This window comes from Danio rerio, chromosome 21, assembly GCF_052040795.2.
Source record: "Danio rerio strain M-AB ecotype USA chromosome 21, GRCz13ab, whole genome shotgun sequence".
Lineage (NCBI taxonomy): Eukaryota > Metazoa > Chordata > Actinopteri > Cypriniformes > Danionidae > Danio > Danio rerio.
The window spans coordinates 24,247,737-24,264,320 of NC_141041.1; the positions used below are offsets into that span (position 1 = coordinate 24,247,737).

The 16,584-nt window shown below is 36.2% G+C and overlaps 2 protein-coding genes across 3 annotated transcripts; both read left to right on the plus strand.

Annotated features, from left to right (window-relative positions):
- The first annotated feature begins 488 nt into the window (after positions 1–488).
- ddias (DNA damage-induced apoptosis suppressor) lies at positions 489–8,020 on the plus strand. 2 transcript variants are annotated; one of them, XM_087301225.1, is made up of 4 exons: positions 489–794; positions 2,345–2,506; positions 2,602–2,707; positions 3,735–8,020. In XM_087301225.1, exons 1-4 carry the CDS (start codon positions 682–684, stop codon positions 5,343–5,345), a joined length of 1,992 nt encoding a protein of 663 aa, XP_087157351.1. In that variant the 5' UTR covers positions 489–681; the 3' UTR covers positions 5,346–8,020. The 2 variants fall into 2 exon arrangements, with proteins under 2 accessions (XP_087157351.1, XP_087157352.1); XM_087301226.1 differs by lacking the exon at positions 2,345–2,506.
- On the plus strand, positions 6,606–16,147 carry pcf11 (PCF11 cleavage and polyadenylation factor subunit). The gene is given in 16 exon segments (NM_001007307.1): positions 6,606–6,954; positions 8,758–8,883; positions 9,105–9,287; positions 9,387–9,545; positions 9,750–10,744; positions 10,827–11,010; positions 11,090–11,315; positions 11,510–12,867; positions 12,950–13,001; positions 13,138–13,254; positions 13,361–13,484; positions 13,580–13,763; positions 13,868–14,023; positions 14,107–14,199; positions 14,297–14,332; positions 15,518–16,147. Coding segments are annotated over 16 exon segments (4,374 nt in total). The 5' UTR covers positions 6,606–6,786; the 3' UTR covers positions 15,731–16,147.
- Positions 16,148–16,584: the final 437 nt, after the last annotated feature.

Below are 16,584 nucleotides of genomic sequence, written 5' to 3' on the forward strand. Positions count from 1 at the left end.
TATAAAATGGTTTTTAGCACTATAATAGAGAAGCCATTCAGTGGTTTTATACAAGAAGCTTTAAATATTGCATTAAAGATTTTTAGGATGATATGTAGCTCATGGTAAGTAAGAAAAAATGATAAAGACAATAAAGAAAAAAACTTTTATGGTTTAACAGTTTAAAATAGTTTATTTTCTGAATAAAAATCCCCGCTGGTGACAAGACTCGCTCGTCAACACTGACACCTACAGTACAGTACGAACAAGGCACAAGCCTAGGGGATGGCACGATCGTTATCATTCTGGTTATCAAACACATTTGTTTTACTTATTCAAACTTTTAAGCTATAATTTTCTTATAACTTTAAACTTATTTACCCAACCATTATTTAATATAGTACCGACAGCTATCTACAAAGATCGCTGCAAATCATTTGAATTCCTGTACGGGAGGTGGCGCTGTGCTCTTTTTTTGAAAGGAGAGTGAAAACCAACGAGGAAGAAACGCATCCTTCATGTTTTGAAATTTAAAGTTTGATTGTAGCTCATTTTTCCCTGTTGTTTTGGGATGTTTATGTTCTTTAGTGTAGCCTACATTCACATATAGTCTTAAATAAAAACGTATAAAGAAAGTTTTTCATCGGGATCCTTCGAGGAGCATAATGATATTAGGGTCAGTTTTTACAAACCTTGGCACTAATGAGCAGCACACGGGCTCTGGTGAGTTGCTCAATACTTTCTCTACAAGACTCCTGTTTTGTATATCCATGCTGCAAAGACTGTCTATCCAGAGTAAGCCTGGAAAACAAACGGTATGTATGTAGTATAATTTTCAAACCATTTTTTTTCATACAGTTTCATTTAATTTCTGTTCTATTACGATTTTTATTTTTGCTCATAAGTGTTTGGTGAAAGTGTGTGTGTATTATCAAGCTATAACATAATTATAATTATCTGTATGTTCAAGTTGTTCACCAGTGCTGTGTGTGTGTGTGTGTGTGTGTGTGTGTGTGTGTGTGTATGTATATATATATATATATATATATATATATATATATATATATATATATATATATATATGTGTGTGTGTGTGTGTGTGTGTGTGTGTGTGTATGTATGTATATATGTATGTATGTATGTATGTAGAAAAGGTAATAAAAGTGTACAATAAATGAAAGAAAGAAAAAATAAGTCTACAGATAAATGAAAAATTGAATAATGGGCCGCTGGTATAAAATTCTGATGGTATGATAACCTTGGATAGAAATATCATGGTTTTATGATTACTCTAAAATATATTCTTTTTAAATGTCTGGATAAAAGCTAAAACTTTTATCCCTTTTGAAAACAATATATTTTATTTTTAATTCAATTTGTTTATTGTCATGTGCACAGTAAGGAAAACCGGTTCCCTGTACAATGAAATTCTTACTTTGCCGTCCACAGTAAAGTCATACACATAACAAACACATCATACACGACATAAACATATATACACAGAAGTAACGAAAGAATTATGAAATGTATAAATATCTATGAATAATAAATAATGTATAATATTAATTGTGGAGTAATGTAAACAATGTATAGTACTTTTTAAATTTGTGCTTATTATGCAAAAAAAGTGCCTAATGCAATCGGCTTATGTGCAAACAACAGTATAATGGCTAGAGCAGATTGCGTGCAATTAGTGCAAACTAAGATGAAGAATATAGTGTGCATTTGTGCAAACATTTAAAATATTTTGGAACCGTAAACGTGTCTGGATAAATGTAATATTGACTTCTGCTGCTCTCATTTATTTCAAAAACACAGATTGTTTTACAATTTAAAACAACATCTTTTCTGCTGGAGATACTGTTATCCTAAAAAAAAAAAACGTAATAAACAAATCATACACATACTTTAGAAACGGTATAGCAGAACATTTTGACGATTTTAAAACCTTGAAATCAGTTATCGTCCCATGACTAGTTGGGGCCGGAAGGGCATCCGCTGTGTAAAACATGATAGGATAGTTGCCGGTTCATTTCACTGTGACAACCTCTAAAAAAGAGAATAAACTGAAGGAAAATTAATGTATTGATTAAAAATGTAAGATTACAATAAATAATCAAATATTTTAGTTAATATAAATGTGTAATTGAATGAATGTATGATTGCAGTGCCCAGATGAGTAGAAAAAAGTTAATATTTTCCAAATAATTTAAAATAAAGACCCAGTCACCTCACATGAGAATGATGCATTTCAGCATCTGTGGTATCTAAATGATATAACCTTTCTGTATTAATACTCAAACATCTATAAAATGTCTAGAAACATTATGATTTACTGTATGTCTGGATTATTGTATATCTTTAGGGTTACATGTGGAAGGTGTGGATTCACATGCGACTCACAAAACGTGGACTACAGATACAGGCTGTCATTTAAAGTGTCCAGAAACCAAGATATATTTGGAGTGACTGTATTTGGTGGCTGTTTAAATCCCTTTTTTGGCATTACTGCTGGTGGCCTTCAAAGGCATGTTACTTGATTTGAGCATATTCTCAATAATTTTTTGTTGTAAATGTATTTGTATTCATTGCTGATAAAATAGTTTTTTTGTTGGTTCACAGGTATATTGAATTACAGAAATCGGATGGCAAACATACTGTTCAAGAACTACTCGTCAAAGCTCTAGAAGACTGCTTCATAGGGAGATCGGTTATTTTTGGGTTAAAGGTATGAAGCGTTTGTTCATTTAAAGAGCTTTCCTTAAAAAACACTCCACTATATTTAAAATATTTACATTTTACAACTCCTCGAGGTAAAACTGCTGAGTTTTATCATTTTAAAAAATAACATGGCTGCAGTAGGTGCAATGATATTATGCAGCACATGAAAATAGTCCCCAGCTGCTGTAAATAACTAGGTAGCAGCGCTGCGTAATATCATTGCGCCTGCTGCAGCCATGGTACGTCAGCGATGTTCCTTGATTATTACACCAGAATGAGAGTGTACTTTTCATTTTTTGTTTGTCTTAATACAAAATGTGTCTACATAAGAGTGCAGCTTTAAATAGGTTAATGATCAAACTGTTTTACAAGTTTTAAAGGAGATGCTAATGTTCTAATAGACTATTTTGAGGGATGTAAACAAAAACAATGGTCCCAACTTACTTCCTGTTTTACATTTTTAATTTCTATAGCTTCCGAGAATCCAAAAAGGGTTGTTGAATGGCTGTTTTAACATTAAGTTATGATTGAATCACCTCTTGTTACAGTTATGAAACAAGCATAACAAGCATAAGTTTGATAACAAGCATGAAATGTTCATGGGCCAATGACATGACCACATTGAAATGGTCAATACAGTGATTTATGCTAAGCTAAATGTGCTCCTGCCAGACCCAGAGATTGGCTGAATGGATTTAAAAAATAGTAAAACTGAACTGTTTAACTGTAAACAAAATTTGTAAAACAAAATTTGCCTATTGTCAAAAACGTGGAGTGTTCCTTTAATATGTGGTGGGATGTTTCGATCAGGGGTGTCAAAACTCTGTCCTGGAGGGCCGGTGTTCTGCATATTTTAGTTCCAACCCCAAGTAAACACACCTGAACCAGCTAACCAAGCTCTATCTAGGTATACTAGAAATTCCCAGGCAGGTTGAAGGAAGTTGCAGCTTAACTATGCCCTCCAGGACTGAGTTTGGACACCCCTGGTTTAGATGATTCTCTTGTTATTAACTTTACTCATTTCTTCCAAACAGGTTCCCTGTAAAAAAGCCAAGACATCTTCTCTGTCTGGACAGTTTGTGGCTTGCCAAATAGTTGCTCCATGTGAGTCCTTGATGGGATGTACAGTAATCGATTATCTTAAAACCCTCCAGCAAGCGAATTCAAATTCATGCCATTATGAATCTGCAAGCAATGTTTGTTTTTCACAACAGAAGAATTCACAGACTTCACAAAGTTTTGATTACACTCCTCCATCATGTGCACAGTTAAATTCTCTACCAAGCAGTCAAGAGTTCACAATCTCAAAGGTGTGGCAATCACCTGGATTACGCTTTCTTCCAGCAGAATTAAATAATGAGTTTTTACAGCAGTCCAGAGTTTGTGATAATATTGCTTCACCAAATATAGAGACAAGAACAAGTAAATGCAGAACAAGTGAAACAAATCAGCCGAAGCATGAAAAACTGAAGGATGAAACACAGAACAATCACAGAAATTCTTTTTCCTCAAGCTGCGATATGTTTGATTCATCAGCACATTTTAACATGTCCACTGCATGTGATGCTGTCAATCCACTGAGCACCTTTTCTAGCCAAAGAGATTATGAAGTAACTACATCCACACAGCACCTTGTAAGAACTGTACCTGTGGAAAATCTTGATGCACGTGTTGATGAGAAAGCACTTTATAGTCATTCTGGTCAAGATCTAAGTTTAAATTTAGAGGATGCACCTTTATCTGAAAGCTTGCAAGATTTTGTTGAACCTCCGATATCAGAGATCATTGAAACAAGGGAGTGCAGTGCAGGTGAAAAAGATAAAGGGATTCAAGAGCAAAACGGATGCTGTCAGATTGACAGTTCAGTGAGCATACAAATGCCAATTTGTGGAGAACATCTGACGCCACCAATGTGCAGTGTGAACATCATTGAACGAAAAGAGAGTTGTGAAAATGACTGTTTAGAAAATCCTGAAACTACACTGAACCCCTATGAAATTCCTAGGTTTCTCACAACCACTTCCTCAAGGCTAAAAGGAGAGCCTTTTAGCTCTGCAAATAACAGATTGTCATTTTCTAACAAAAAAGAACTTTGTTTAAACAGAAAAATACCCAACAGCCCCTCTGTGGCTTTTTGTTCAGTAAACCATGAAAAGGGCAAATATTTCAGGCACTGCACACAAAGTGAGCTCCATTCTGTAAACTGCAAAGTCAAGCAGGAACTGATTGTGTTTGATGACCATGAGGATAAATACAATTGCTCTGTAGACTTGTTTGCTTCTGGTCAAAGCGGTATGGACATGAACCTTTCGGATGTGACAGAGATTTCTAAAGTAAATGAACAGAGGAGTGTCAACACATTAGAGCCTGGGGTTTCTGGTCCCCTGCTTTTTTCACCATGTTTACAGTCCACCCCTGTTTCTCATTTTCAGCACTCATGTGGCCCTAAAACTGGCAGAAGCCGAAAACGTGTAGGCTCACTGTGCTCCATTAAATGTGAGTTTAAAACTAAGACTACTGATCTGTGTTTAAGTGATAAAAGACTGAAATTTGATCAGATGCCAAATGATGAATGTATTGAGAATACGAAGTGTAATTTATCTGCAACTGAGTGGTCCAGAGATCTTTTTGAAAATTCTTTTTGAATTGAAATTGAGGTTATTTATACATTTATAAATTAAGTTGGAATTTAAATATTTTTTTGCTGATTATTTTGTTAATTAACTGTATGAACATGAATTTATAATGATTTATAATACACACACACACACACACAAACACACACACACACACACGTTGCCCAGAATAAATGAGTACACCTTTTACAGATCTCTTTTTTTTTATTAATCTTTTCTATAGGATCCTATACAATAATATGTATAACAATATACATAAATCATTTGTCCTATTTTGACTGCTATGCCATAATAAATTGTGAATATAACCATAGAAGGAGGCTTTACGACAAAGCAGAATCCTCTTTTGGCTGTTGCATCAGCATGACTGAGGAAAGTTGAATGTGCTGGCGAGTTTGTGTTTGCCTAATAAATGACAATAGGCTAGTTTTTAATTTCAAACTCGAACCGTATCATTTTTTTCTTATGATATATGATGTAATGAATTTGTACTTGAAAAAAAAATATTATTCTCCTTTTTTCTTCTAAATCTTTAGGAAATATTTTTTGTACATCAAAAAGTTTAGTGATTATGCCCATCCGATAAGCTAATCCAGCAAAAAATAAATTGCACTTAAAAAGTATTTTTTTTAAAAGTATATGAGGCTAGTAACTGCAAAAAGGTCTATATTTTAAGAAAAAGGAACCACCTCTTTCACCAGGCTGGCTACAGGCGTGTTAGAAAAAAATATTAAATAGAACTTTAATAATGAGGAAAAAACAAGAGATACAAAATATGACCCCCCCCCCTCTTCAGTTTGAAGTTTTTTTCCAATACCTGGAGTCCATTTTCCAATTAGAATTTAAATGTTTTTTTTTTATTCCCAAAAAAAGATGTTAGGTGACTAAAATACACATAATTTATGGTCCTGTGTATTTATACATCATGAGTTAATAATTAAACTGTCTACATTTTAACTGTCTATTGTTATATTATGATTTAAACCCAATGAACCTCCATTCGATGCAAATTATCCAAGCGTGCTTCAGTTTCAAGGTGATGACTACATTGTACTCCCTGTTGTGATTTTGTTGATTTATGTAATTATTAAATTCTGATAGGCTGTTGTTTAAAACAGTAGTGCTCTTATGGCCAATGACATTGAGCGCAAAGTCTTCACCACCCAATCAAAATCGATCGTTTCAGAGCAGCCAATAAGAAATCAGTGACGCGCGTTCAACTATAAATACATTTCAGATGACGCGCAGTCTCTGCTAAAGTACGACGGACATTTTGCAAAGCGCAGTTGAAGCAACATCGTCAGCTACACAAAAGCAAGACGCGAGGAGATTCGGCACAGCATTCGACGCACAGAGGGAACTAAAAGGAAATACAGATGTTTAAGTGGACTGTGTTGCGAGTTATGTTTGTATAAAAGTTTAATTTGTGTGGCGACTCAACGGCTCAAAGATGTCGGACGACGGTGCGAGGGAGGACGCCTGCCGCGAGTATCAGTCCTCGCTGGAAGATCTGACTTTCAACAGCAAACCGCACATCAACATGCTCACCATTCTAGCCGAGGAAAACATCCAGTTCACCAAGGATATCGTCGCAATAATTGAAGCACAAATTGCCAAGGTTTTTATGAAAATAGATTTATTTTTTTGTTTCAGTCATCGTCTATTAGCGCGAATGTGGCCAGTTAGTTCAATGACGACATGACATGAGGCCTGTAACATGGCGGCAACACGGCTAACGTTAGTTCGCTAACCACATTGTGTAAATGGACGTAACATAAGGTTTGTCGTTGTGTTGTAGTTAATAATGATCAAATTCCGAATACACTACTTTTGTGTTTGTTATAAGGGTGTCCTATTTTTGTGACTCAAAGTAACATTTTTACAAATTAGGCCAGTTAAACCGCATGTTTATCTGTTTGTTGGGTCACAGCTGTTCACAAAGTCGGATTTTACGTTAGCGTTGACGCACAGTGAAGTTAATAATCCACGTATACATTCTCAATCAGATTATAGGATAATGATCGAAACCCAACGTTCCACGTTACGCTAATTACTGTTCACACCAATTTGATTTTAATTTTATTACTGATTATTCATTATATTATGTTATGTGTTTCTGTGTATTTATATAATTAACCGAGAATTATTAATGGTATGTATCGTTAAACGTATGGATAATGTATCAACAGTAAAACGATATGTGAAATTCCAGGATTACGTAATCAACCCAATGACTCGAATCGCCGTTTTGTTCTTTACAGTTTTGCTCGCATATTAATTTTAAATGAAATGATTACATTTGTTGGTATAAACCCACTTTTCAGCTTGCAGTCAATCAGAAAGACGTATTTGCATACTCATTGCTGTAGCTCTGTCATCTCACCAGCTGGTGCACGTGGTTTGCCGCCTATGTATACTGATGGCTGGGTGTTTTTTTGAAAAGCTAGTGAAATTTTTTTTTTACTCTTGTTTGTTTTCAATTTATTTGAAGTCCTACACTAGATAGAATAGCTGCTCCGTGAAAACGGATTTAAAGTCTTTAATTCAAATGTGCGCCATTAAAATTGCTTTGTACTTGAACTAATAAAGGGATTGGGGTGTTAGATTGCTGAGTAATTTTTCTATCCTTTGCTGCAATGTTAATAAATGGTATATAACTGTGACAATAAACCATGTGAAATGTCCTTTTGTCTTTATTTCCTAGTGTATTTTTTTCTGGTAATACATTTGCTATGTTAATTGCAGTCTGACATTAAATACAAAGACATTTGCATTGGTGCATTGTTCTTTCTGAAAACTTATCAAAAAATGAATGTGTTAAATTACTTTGAAAAAAAGAAACGAAGGAATTTTACAAAAACTGCACTGGGGCATGATCATCACAGCTTGAACTTTTTTTTTTTCTGGACTCAAACTAAAACTTTTAACATCCAATGCTGCTTTTTTCACCAATAAGAAGACTAATTTTAACTTTGGTTTAAATGGATCCTAGAGTTGGATTCATGGCCAAGAAACAAAAACACAAGTGAAATCTGAAAGGGCTTCTTTCTATAGTCAACTGAGACTTTGGTGGGTTTATAAAGTCAAAAAACAAACTGAATTGTATTGACAACCTAACAAAACATTTTCCTACTTGATGGACTGAGCTTGAAGACTGAACACAGAGGAAGATTGTCCCTTTTCCCTAATTTTCTTCCTTGGACATAGATTTTTTTTTTTTTTTTGCATCATCTGAAAACTTTTTCTTCTCCTTTCATTTGATCTCTGAGGATTTTCAGCAAAACGATGGACTTCAGCTTGAGTTTTTTTTTGTGCCAGTATTCTTATTCCAGCCATTTTATAACCTCCACTATCTAAATCAATGTAGTTGTGTATTTTCTCCATGTTGTTTTCTAAACTTGTCAGTTTTCTATCACTTTAGGCACCTCCTGTTGAGAAGCTTCCAGTTTTGTACTTAGTGGATTCCATAGTGAAGAATGTTGGAGGGGCTTACCTTGAAGTGTTTGCTAAGAACCTAGTCAATTCCTTTATTTGTGTATTTGAAAAGGTACATAATTCTTTGAGTTTATGTCCATGGTGTAATTCCTGATTGAGCATAATGTGCTCTTTTTTTTTCCCTCATTTAAATTACTTAAAAATTTTTCACATTTGTAGTTTAATGTTAATCGTAATAACAAATGTATTTTTTCTAATCAAAGTGGTATTGTCAGTGTTTTATAAAACATGGAGTAGTCAGATATTTCCCCCCTTTTCTTTTTTTCACCTTAGGTTGATGAGGGCACTAGAAAAAGTCTCTTCAAATTGCGTTCTACATGGGATGAAATTTTCCCCTTGAAGAAACTATATGCACTTGATGTGCGTGTGAACTCTGTAGATCCTGCATGGCCCATTAAACCATTGCCACCAAATGTGAATGCCAGCATTCATGTCAACCCCAAATTTTTAAAACCGGTAAGCATTTTTAGTACTGACTATCATCCGTCATGGAAAGAGCTCCGCTGTTTTTTAAAATTTTTTTTATCTGAAATGTATACCTTTGTCTTTGCTTAGACTGAAGAAACGCCCCCGAAGCCTACACCACCACCTCCAACACCAAGCTTGACTCAAGAGCAGCTGATAAGGCAACAGTTGCTTGCAAAGCAAAAGCAGTTGTTAGAACTTCAGCAAAAGAAGATAGAGCTTGAACTTGAACAAACAAAAGCTCAGTTGGTGAGTTAAATGGCCATGTGCTTGTAACTTAATGAACTGGAAAGCACTGCATGTTCGTTTTTGCTGTTGTAGAATTGCACAATGTTTGCTGTGACTTACGTTGGTCTATTACAGTTGGGCAGAAAATCTTGATTGTGATTGATGAATGTCTAAAATACACTTTCAATATAAATGTATTTATGTATTTATTTTTGTATCCTATAGGCTGCCAGTCCATCTCTGGCTTTAAATCATCATGCCAGTGCTCCAGTCCGTTTCAATGCCTCACCAAAGGTTAATCCAACGGTTCCTGTTCCGCAGACCAAATCTTGGCCTCCTGCCCCATCAGAAAAATTGTCAACCAGAGATCCTAGATTAAACAGATCTGGTACAACAGCTGTAAATCCAAAAGAACAAGTGACGCATAAAAAGGAGAGTCCAGCTGCACCAAGCTTTCAAAATGCTCCAGAAAAAAGAGGACAAGCCTCATCTGAAAGACCGGCTAAGTTGGATAAGTTGAGAATTCCAAAAAAGGATAACTCTGCTGTTGAAGAAAAGTCTAAATCCAAGTCTATGTTGCCATCTGGAAAAGTGATGCCTGTAAGACCTAGAGGATTGGAGTCTGAACAATCTAAGTCTGCTGAAGTCAACAAAAAGGACCCAAGGCTACATAAGCAGATGCATGAAAGGATGGATTCAAAAGATGAAGATGTTCGAGAGAAGAAAAGAAGCTCAGAGAAAAAAGATAGGGATGAAGGTTCCAAAAATTTGGATCATCAGAAGTTAAGCAGCAACAGAGGCAAACTTATAAATGGCTCTGTGAACAAGCATGAAAAGCTAGAGACCTTTCTGAAACAGGAGATCAAAGTGAACAAAGCAAATGTTAGAAAAAGGTCAAGATCGCGTTCTCCACCCGTACATTCTCCTAAAAGAAAAGAGAGGCGATCGTCTCCAAAGAGAAAAACCAGGAGCATTAGTCCACCTCCCAAGTCTGGAAAGTCTAGACTCAGTAAGCATCCACATGATGATGCTTTCCCACAACCAAGTGCAAGAGATGAACGTACAAAGAAAAGTGTTCCTGATTCGAGACGACCAAAAAGGCCTCTTGAGGATAGACCTGCTGAAAAGAAAGATGGATCACTGCAAAGAATTTCTGCTGCAGAGCATAAAGATCTAAAAGATGGCAAGAGGTGGAGGAGTGGATGGGAAGAAAACAAACAGTATGTCATTTCAATTACTTGCACCTTTTGTCTTAATTATATTCAATTTGTAAACTCACTCAAATTCTCAACTTTGTTTTAGTCCTAAACACTCAGATACAGATCTGTCACATGGGCGAATGGGGATCCAGAAACACAAAACTTGGAACACTAATCAAAGACCACCCACACCTCGGACACCTAAGCAACATCGCTTAAGTGTTGATAGCAACATACAAATACCAGAAGCACTGCATTCTGCTAGTAAACGGGATCTTTTAAGAAAGGTGTGCTAACTTCCTCATGGTTTTGTAATGAATTTCTTTCTAATACATAGTTCCTTACAATATACATTTTTTATTTCAGGCTAGCAAAAGGCGTGCTGATGGCGAAATATCCAATGATGAATTTCTCAGCGTAGCTCATCAAATCAACCAACTTTTTCAATATCAAGAAGAAAGGCAACGATCAGATTCTTGGGATGAATCATGTGATGAGGGAGTGTATCCATCAAGAAAGAAACAAGAAACCATATCTGATGCTTACCTTGAGCATAAATTAAAGTTGAGAAGAACTCAGCTCCACCGTCCAGGTACAAATTTATTCACTTATAATGTTTGCATGTCCTTATCTATTGTGTAAATTGTCTGTACGTGTAAACAGGTGTTATTTTTAAGTTTCACCACTGCCAGTGATACACAAATATGCATTATGTTGTTGAAGTTGGTGTATTATAGGGGTGTAAACCTAAATTCTTTTCCTATCATGATTTGTCAATTTTCACAGTGCAAAGAGGGGGACATTTACCTTTGCATGAAATGTATCACTATCCGCCTCATCATGAAGTATCTGAACAATATAGTGAAAGCTTGGATGTGCATAAAATGTCAGGTGATCCCATAAAGCCACTCTCTGACCATGAAGATCACAGAAGAATTGACAGGCCTCCATCCTGCACAGGGTCTACTTTCAGAAATTCGCCAAGCCCAGTTGGCTTAGATGGTATCTGTGGAAAATCCACAGTACTTCCATTTGAACGGCCATCCTCACCATCTGAAATGGATCAACAACCTGAGGGAGACATCAGCCCACGTTTTGAAAGTCCCAACAGTGTGCACTCTGGCACAGGCCCAGATGATGGTCCAATTAGCGTTGAGGGTCTTCCCAGGCACGATCATTTCTTGGAACAAGGACGAAGTGGGCGAATCCATGGTGAATCACCTGGAAATACACCAAGTCACTCAGAAGGACCTACAACGCAGGTCAATGCAGCACGGCATGATGGACCAATTCATCAACGTTTTGATAGGTACAAAAATCCTCAGGCTCCCTTTGATGGACCATCTAGCCACATGAGAGAGCCAAGATTGGATGGACCTCCAAGACCATTTGTTCCACCTTCACGATATGAAAGCAATACAGGGGGATTTGATGGGTCAGGTGGACCTGTAAGGTTTTCCGGACACCGCTTTGATACCCCTCACCACTTTGAACAATTTCCCAAAGCACCTGAAAGACCTGTGAGATTTAACAACCCACAAGTTTCACATAGGCCAATGCGCTTCGTAGAGCCTCATAATGTTAGATTTGACTCCCCAACACCGGTTCATTATGATCACTCAATGCCCCAAAACAGATTTGTTAATCCACCAAGGTTCGATAACCCTCAAATGCAACAGGGCCCACCAGGATATGAGGAACCACATTTTCCAGCTAGGATAATTAATTATGATGAACAGCAGGGTCCAGTTAGATTTGATAACCCAACATGTGGGATTCGTTTTGAGAACCCTGTGCAGCCTGAACCCTTAAGGTTCGATGCACCACCTGTCATGCCAAGATATGACCCACAGGGCCCTCCAAGATACTGCGGTCCAAATATTCCAAACCAGCTAAGACCACAGGAACCAACAATGTATGATCAAACTCAAGGTCAAGGTCCAATGATAAACCCTACTGTACCCCCACCCAATTTCAACATGCCACCCATAAACTCATTTGGTGGTCCAGCCCAGCAGTTTTCCATGCAGCAAAATGTCTCGCAAACCTCCAACTTCAGTGTGCCAGTTCCTACATCATCAGATTTTCAGGGTTCATTTAGACCTCCATTCCCTGGTCCGGGTGTCGGAGGTGTTCCTCAGCCTGTAAGTACTGCCTCACTTATAAAAGTTGCAGAGTGTTTTGTATTGTTGTTTTCTAAAACAGACATTTAAAATTATATTTCAGATGATGGGTGCTCAAAACTTCATGCCCCAAAATCCAATGCCTTTTCAGCCAGGTAATAAATATCCTCTAAATCTGTTATCTGGTGATAACCTGAAAATCAATTATACACTACTGTTTGCTTCTTTGCTTTTGATTGTGAAATCTACTTTAGACCCTTAATGTATTAAGTGAATTGTTTGTTGTTTCAGTCTCCCAATTTCCACAGCCTGAGCCAGAGCCATTGAGACAAATAGATGTGAATGATCTGATGTCTAAGCTTATATCCACTGGAATTATTAAACCTGCACCTACAGACTCAACAGCTGGTATGCATACTTTGATATATTAAATGCTTTTCTGTATAAGAGTTATTGCAGTTTACTTTTATGTATCAAATAAACCAATTTCATGATTTAAAAAAATCTGTCTTAGACTCCCCATCAGCTAGTCAGACTATATCTGTGCCTGAAGAAGAGGAGGAGGAGGAGGAGCAAGAGCAAGAAGAAGATGACAGTGTCCCAGATTTGACTGGCTTTATTTTGGATGACATGAAACAGTAAGATACTCTGGAGACTTGTCAAAGCTAAGAGTAGTATATGTTATGTGAGTGTGGAAAAATTGCTGATGTTTTGAAAATTTTCTTTACCACAGGAGACACGAAAGCATTATCACTAAACTCTATACTGGAATCCAGTGCTATTCCTGTGGCATGCGTTTTACTGCATCTCAGACAGACGTGTATGCAGATCATTTGGACTGGCACTACAGACAGAACCGCTCAGAGAAAGACATCAGTAAGAAAGTCACGCATCGCCGCTGGTACTACAGTCTGACGGTAAATCGGTTTTATTTCATGTTTATCTTTTATTGGTCATAAATTGGCCTCTTGAAAATGGGGCCAGGGAACAAAGGTTTTTAACATTGGAAATTGTGTTTTAGGATTGGATTGAATTTGAGGAAATCGCTGACCTTGAAGAGAGGGCAAAAAGTCAGTTCTTTGAAAAAGTTCATGAAGAGGTTGTACAGAAAACTCAGGAGGCAGCCAAAGAAAGGGAGTTCCAGAGCGTGAAGGCTGCAGCGGATGTCGTTCATGAGGTAAGAGAACAAGCAATATGATTATTTTAAGTCTGAAAGTAAGTGCCTGTCAAATTAAAGACTTCACTCTTTCTTTACCTCAGTTGTGCGAGATTTGCCAGGAGCAGTTTGAGATGTACTGGGAGGAGGAAGAGGAAGAGTGGCACCTGAAGAATGCCATCAGAGTTGATGAAAAGGTGAGAAACACACTAATGAACAGAAAAACCCTTATTGATTTTTCTATATGATAGTATCTTAAATCTGCTTACATTCTGTTTTCTCTGCTTTTTTTAGACCTATCATCCCTCATGTTATGAAGACTACAAAAATGTAAGTCTTGATTTAAGTAGTTTGTGATGTTATGCAATTGCCTATTTTATTATACAAGTACCTACTTCAAAATTTTACCTGCACCCCAGTTCAAGTAGGAAAGTGTTCTTCATATTAAAATATTTTCTACAGTAAGGCCAAAATTTACACCTGAAGTAAAGATGCTGTTATTAATCTGATAACCACTGAAGTGGACAACTTAAAATGCATGTGAAAAATAGGATCGAAAAATTGAACTTCTCCATTTTCGAGTTCTTCCAAATGTAGTCAAAGGCTCTAATACACACTTGGTTTAAAGACTATTTTTCTTAATATAACCTCACATTAATTTATTTTTCTTAAATATTGGTGTACAACGTGTCCACCTTCAAGCACTTACAGGAGTTAAAAATGCCATTCTGTCATGTTCAAACAGACACTAAACATTACAAACTCTGCCAACTGACCTGGTTCATCAACATTTTTGCCTTCTGAAATTGCATGTTTGGTTTGGGTATTGTAAAAAGCACCACATTCTTTAACCAGTCCTTCTTTTTAACTTCAATCCACAGATTTTAGTGAAGTCTTATTTTGCAGGATTTGTTCGAAAGATCAGAAAAAATCTCTAGTGTCTGCTCATAGATTCTCCCAACACAGAAATCTAGAAAGTGGTCGAAAGTGGACAAAGTCAGATTAAAACAAATGTATTGTTGTAAAGGCATACAGATAATGATTGAAATAAAAGTTTTTATCTACATCTCACATTTTCAGGAGCTTTGTCTAGTTTACCCAACCTTTCTTTCACGTTACTGTAGAAACCCCTTTATTTACAAGTGTACGGAAATGTGTCTCATCAAAATGATAATTTTACTCACTGTGCACAAGACATTTAATAAATGTTGTTAACTAGACAGCCTAATAACCATTGACTTTCATGGAGGAGGTGAGGGGAATAAATGTTTAGAATCAGCTGTCCTGGAAATTCAGCATTTTTAAAAACAATTGTATGTGTCTTGTGTTTGTTCACCTTAAGAAAGACGCACACATAGATTTGGTACTGCATGAGTAAATGACAATTTTCGTTTAAGGGTGACATTTCTTTAATGTGCATCAATGTATAATATGAAGCTACATTTTGCTTTTGTAGAATTATGTAAAAAAAAAAATGTTGGAACATGTTTGAAATGCCTCCTTTTTTTGTTGTAGACATCCTCCTTTATGGACACCACACCCTCGCCCAATAAAATGCTTACAGAAAATCCCTTAACAGCTTTTTTGAAACAAGAGCAGGATGACGAGACGTCGTGTTCCAGTATTAAAGAAGAGCCCGCTGATGATGATACGGAGGCTCCAATGGTAAAAGAGGAGGTTCAGGTTAAGTTAGAAGGAGAATCACAAACCAGTGCAATTATTTTCTAACTATGCTGCTCTTTAGCCACTTCTTTTGGTGGTTATTTAACTGGTCCTTTGTGTTTTTGTAAAGAAGGATATTTTTATATTGCAGAGCTCTGGGGCCGGGACCTCAGCTAGTCACTTTAAATACATTTTTGTATTTGTATTTGCCTGCACATTTCAGGTATTTTTGCCATGTGAATGCCCAATGAAATGTACTGAAAAAGATGTGCGTTTGGGGTATATGTATATGTATAATTTAATTTATAAATAAAGATATTTTGGTATACTTTGTGTAGTATTGATAAAAAAAGGTTTAAAATGTTTGTTTTTGGTTCTGAATTTAAGATACTTGTTCTGATTTCTTTTGAAAATGGTCAACAGTGGTTGAATACTAATTTATGAATTACCTTCATGTCCTGTCTACAAAAAAAAAAAAAAAAACGAGACTCTTTTCAGTCGTTTCTTTAATAATTCCTTAAATCCAATTTTGGGGCAGATTGTAAATTATTAATATTTGATGGTACATAGTTTACTATGAGCATTTCCCTGACCTCAGTTTGTAAATAGTTGTTAAGAGTTTACTGCTGTATTGCTTCAAAGTAATGCTTAGTTCAAAATGGAAATAAAATCAGGGTGGTTTCTTTTCTCTTTTTCGCAAAGGTTGAAAGGGCATTTTTTTTCTTTATGCAGAATATTCAATAAAAAATCTGAGTAAGAAATAGTGTCTTGTGTGAAAAGTGATTGTGTGCTTTTTGACTGATCTAAAAGTTGTCAGTTTTCTGCTGAATTTTAAATAAAGTTTCAGTTTAAATGGAAATGTTCTCTGCTTGTTTTCTGTTTTGTATTTTACATACCATAAAAATATATTTTTTTATCCT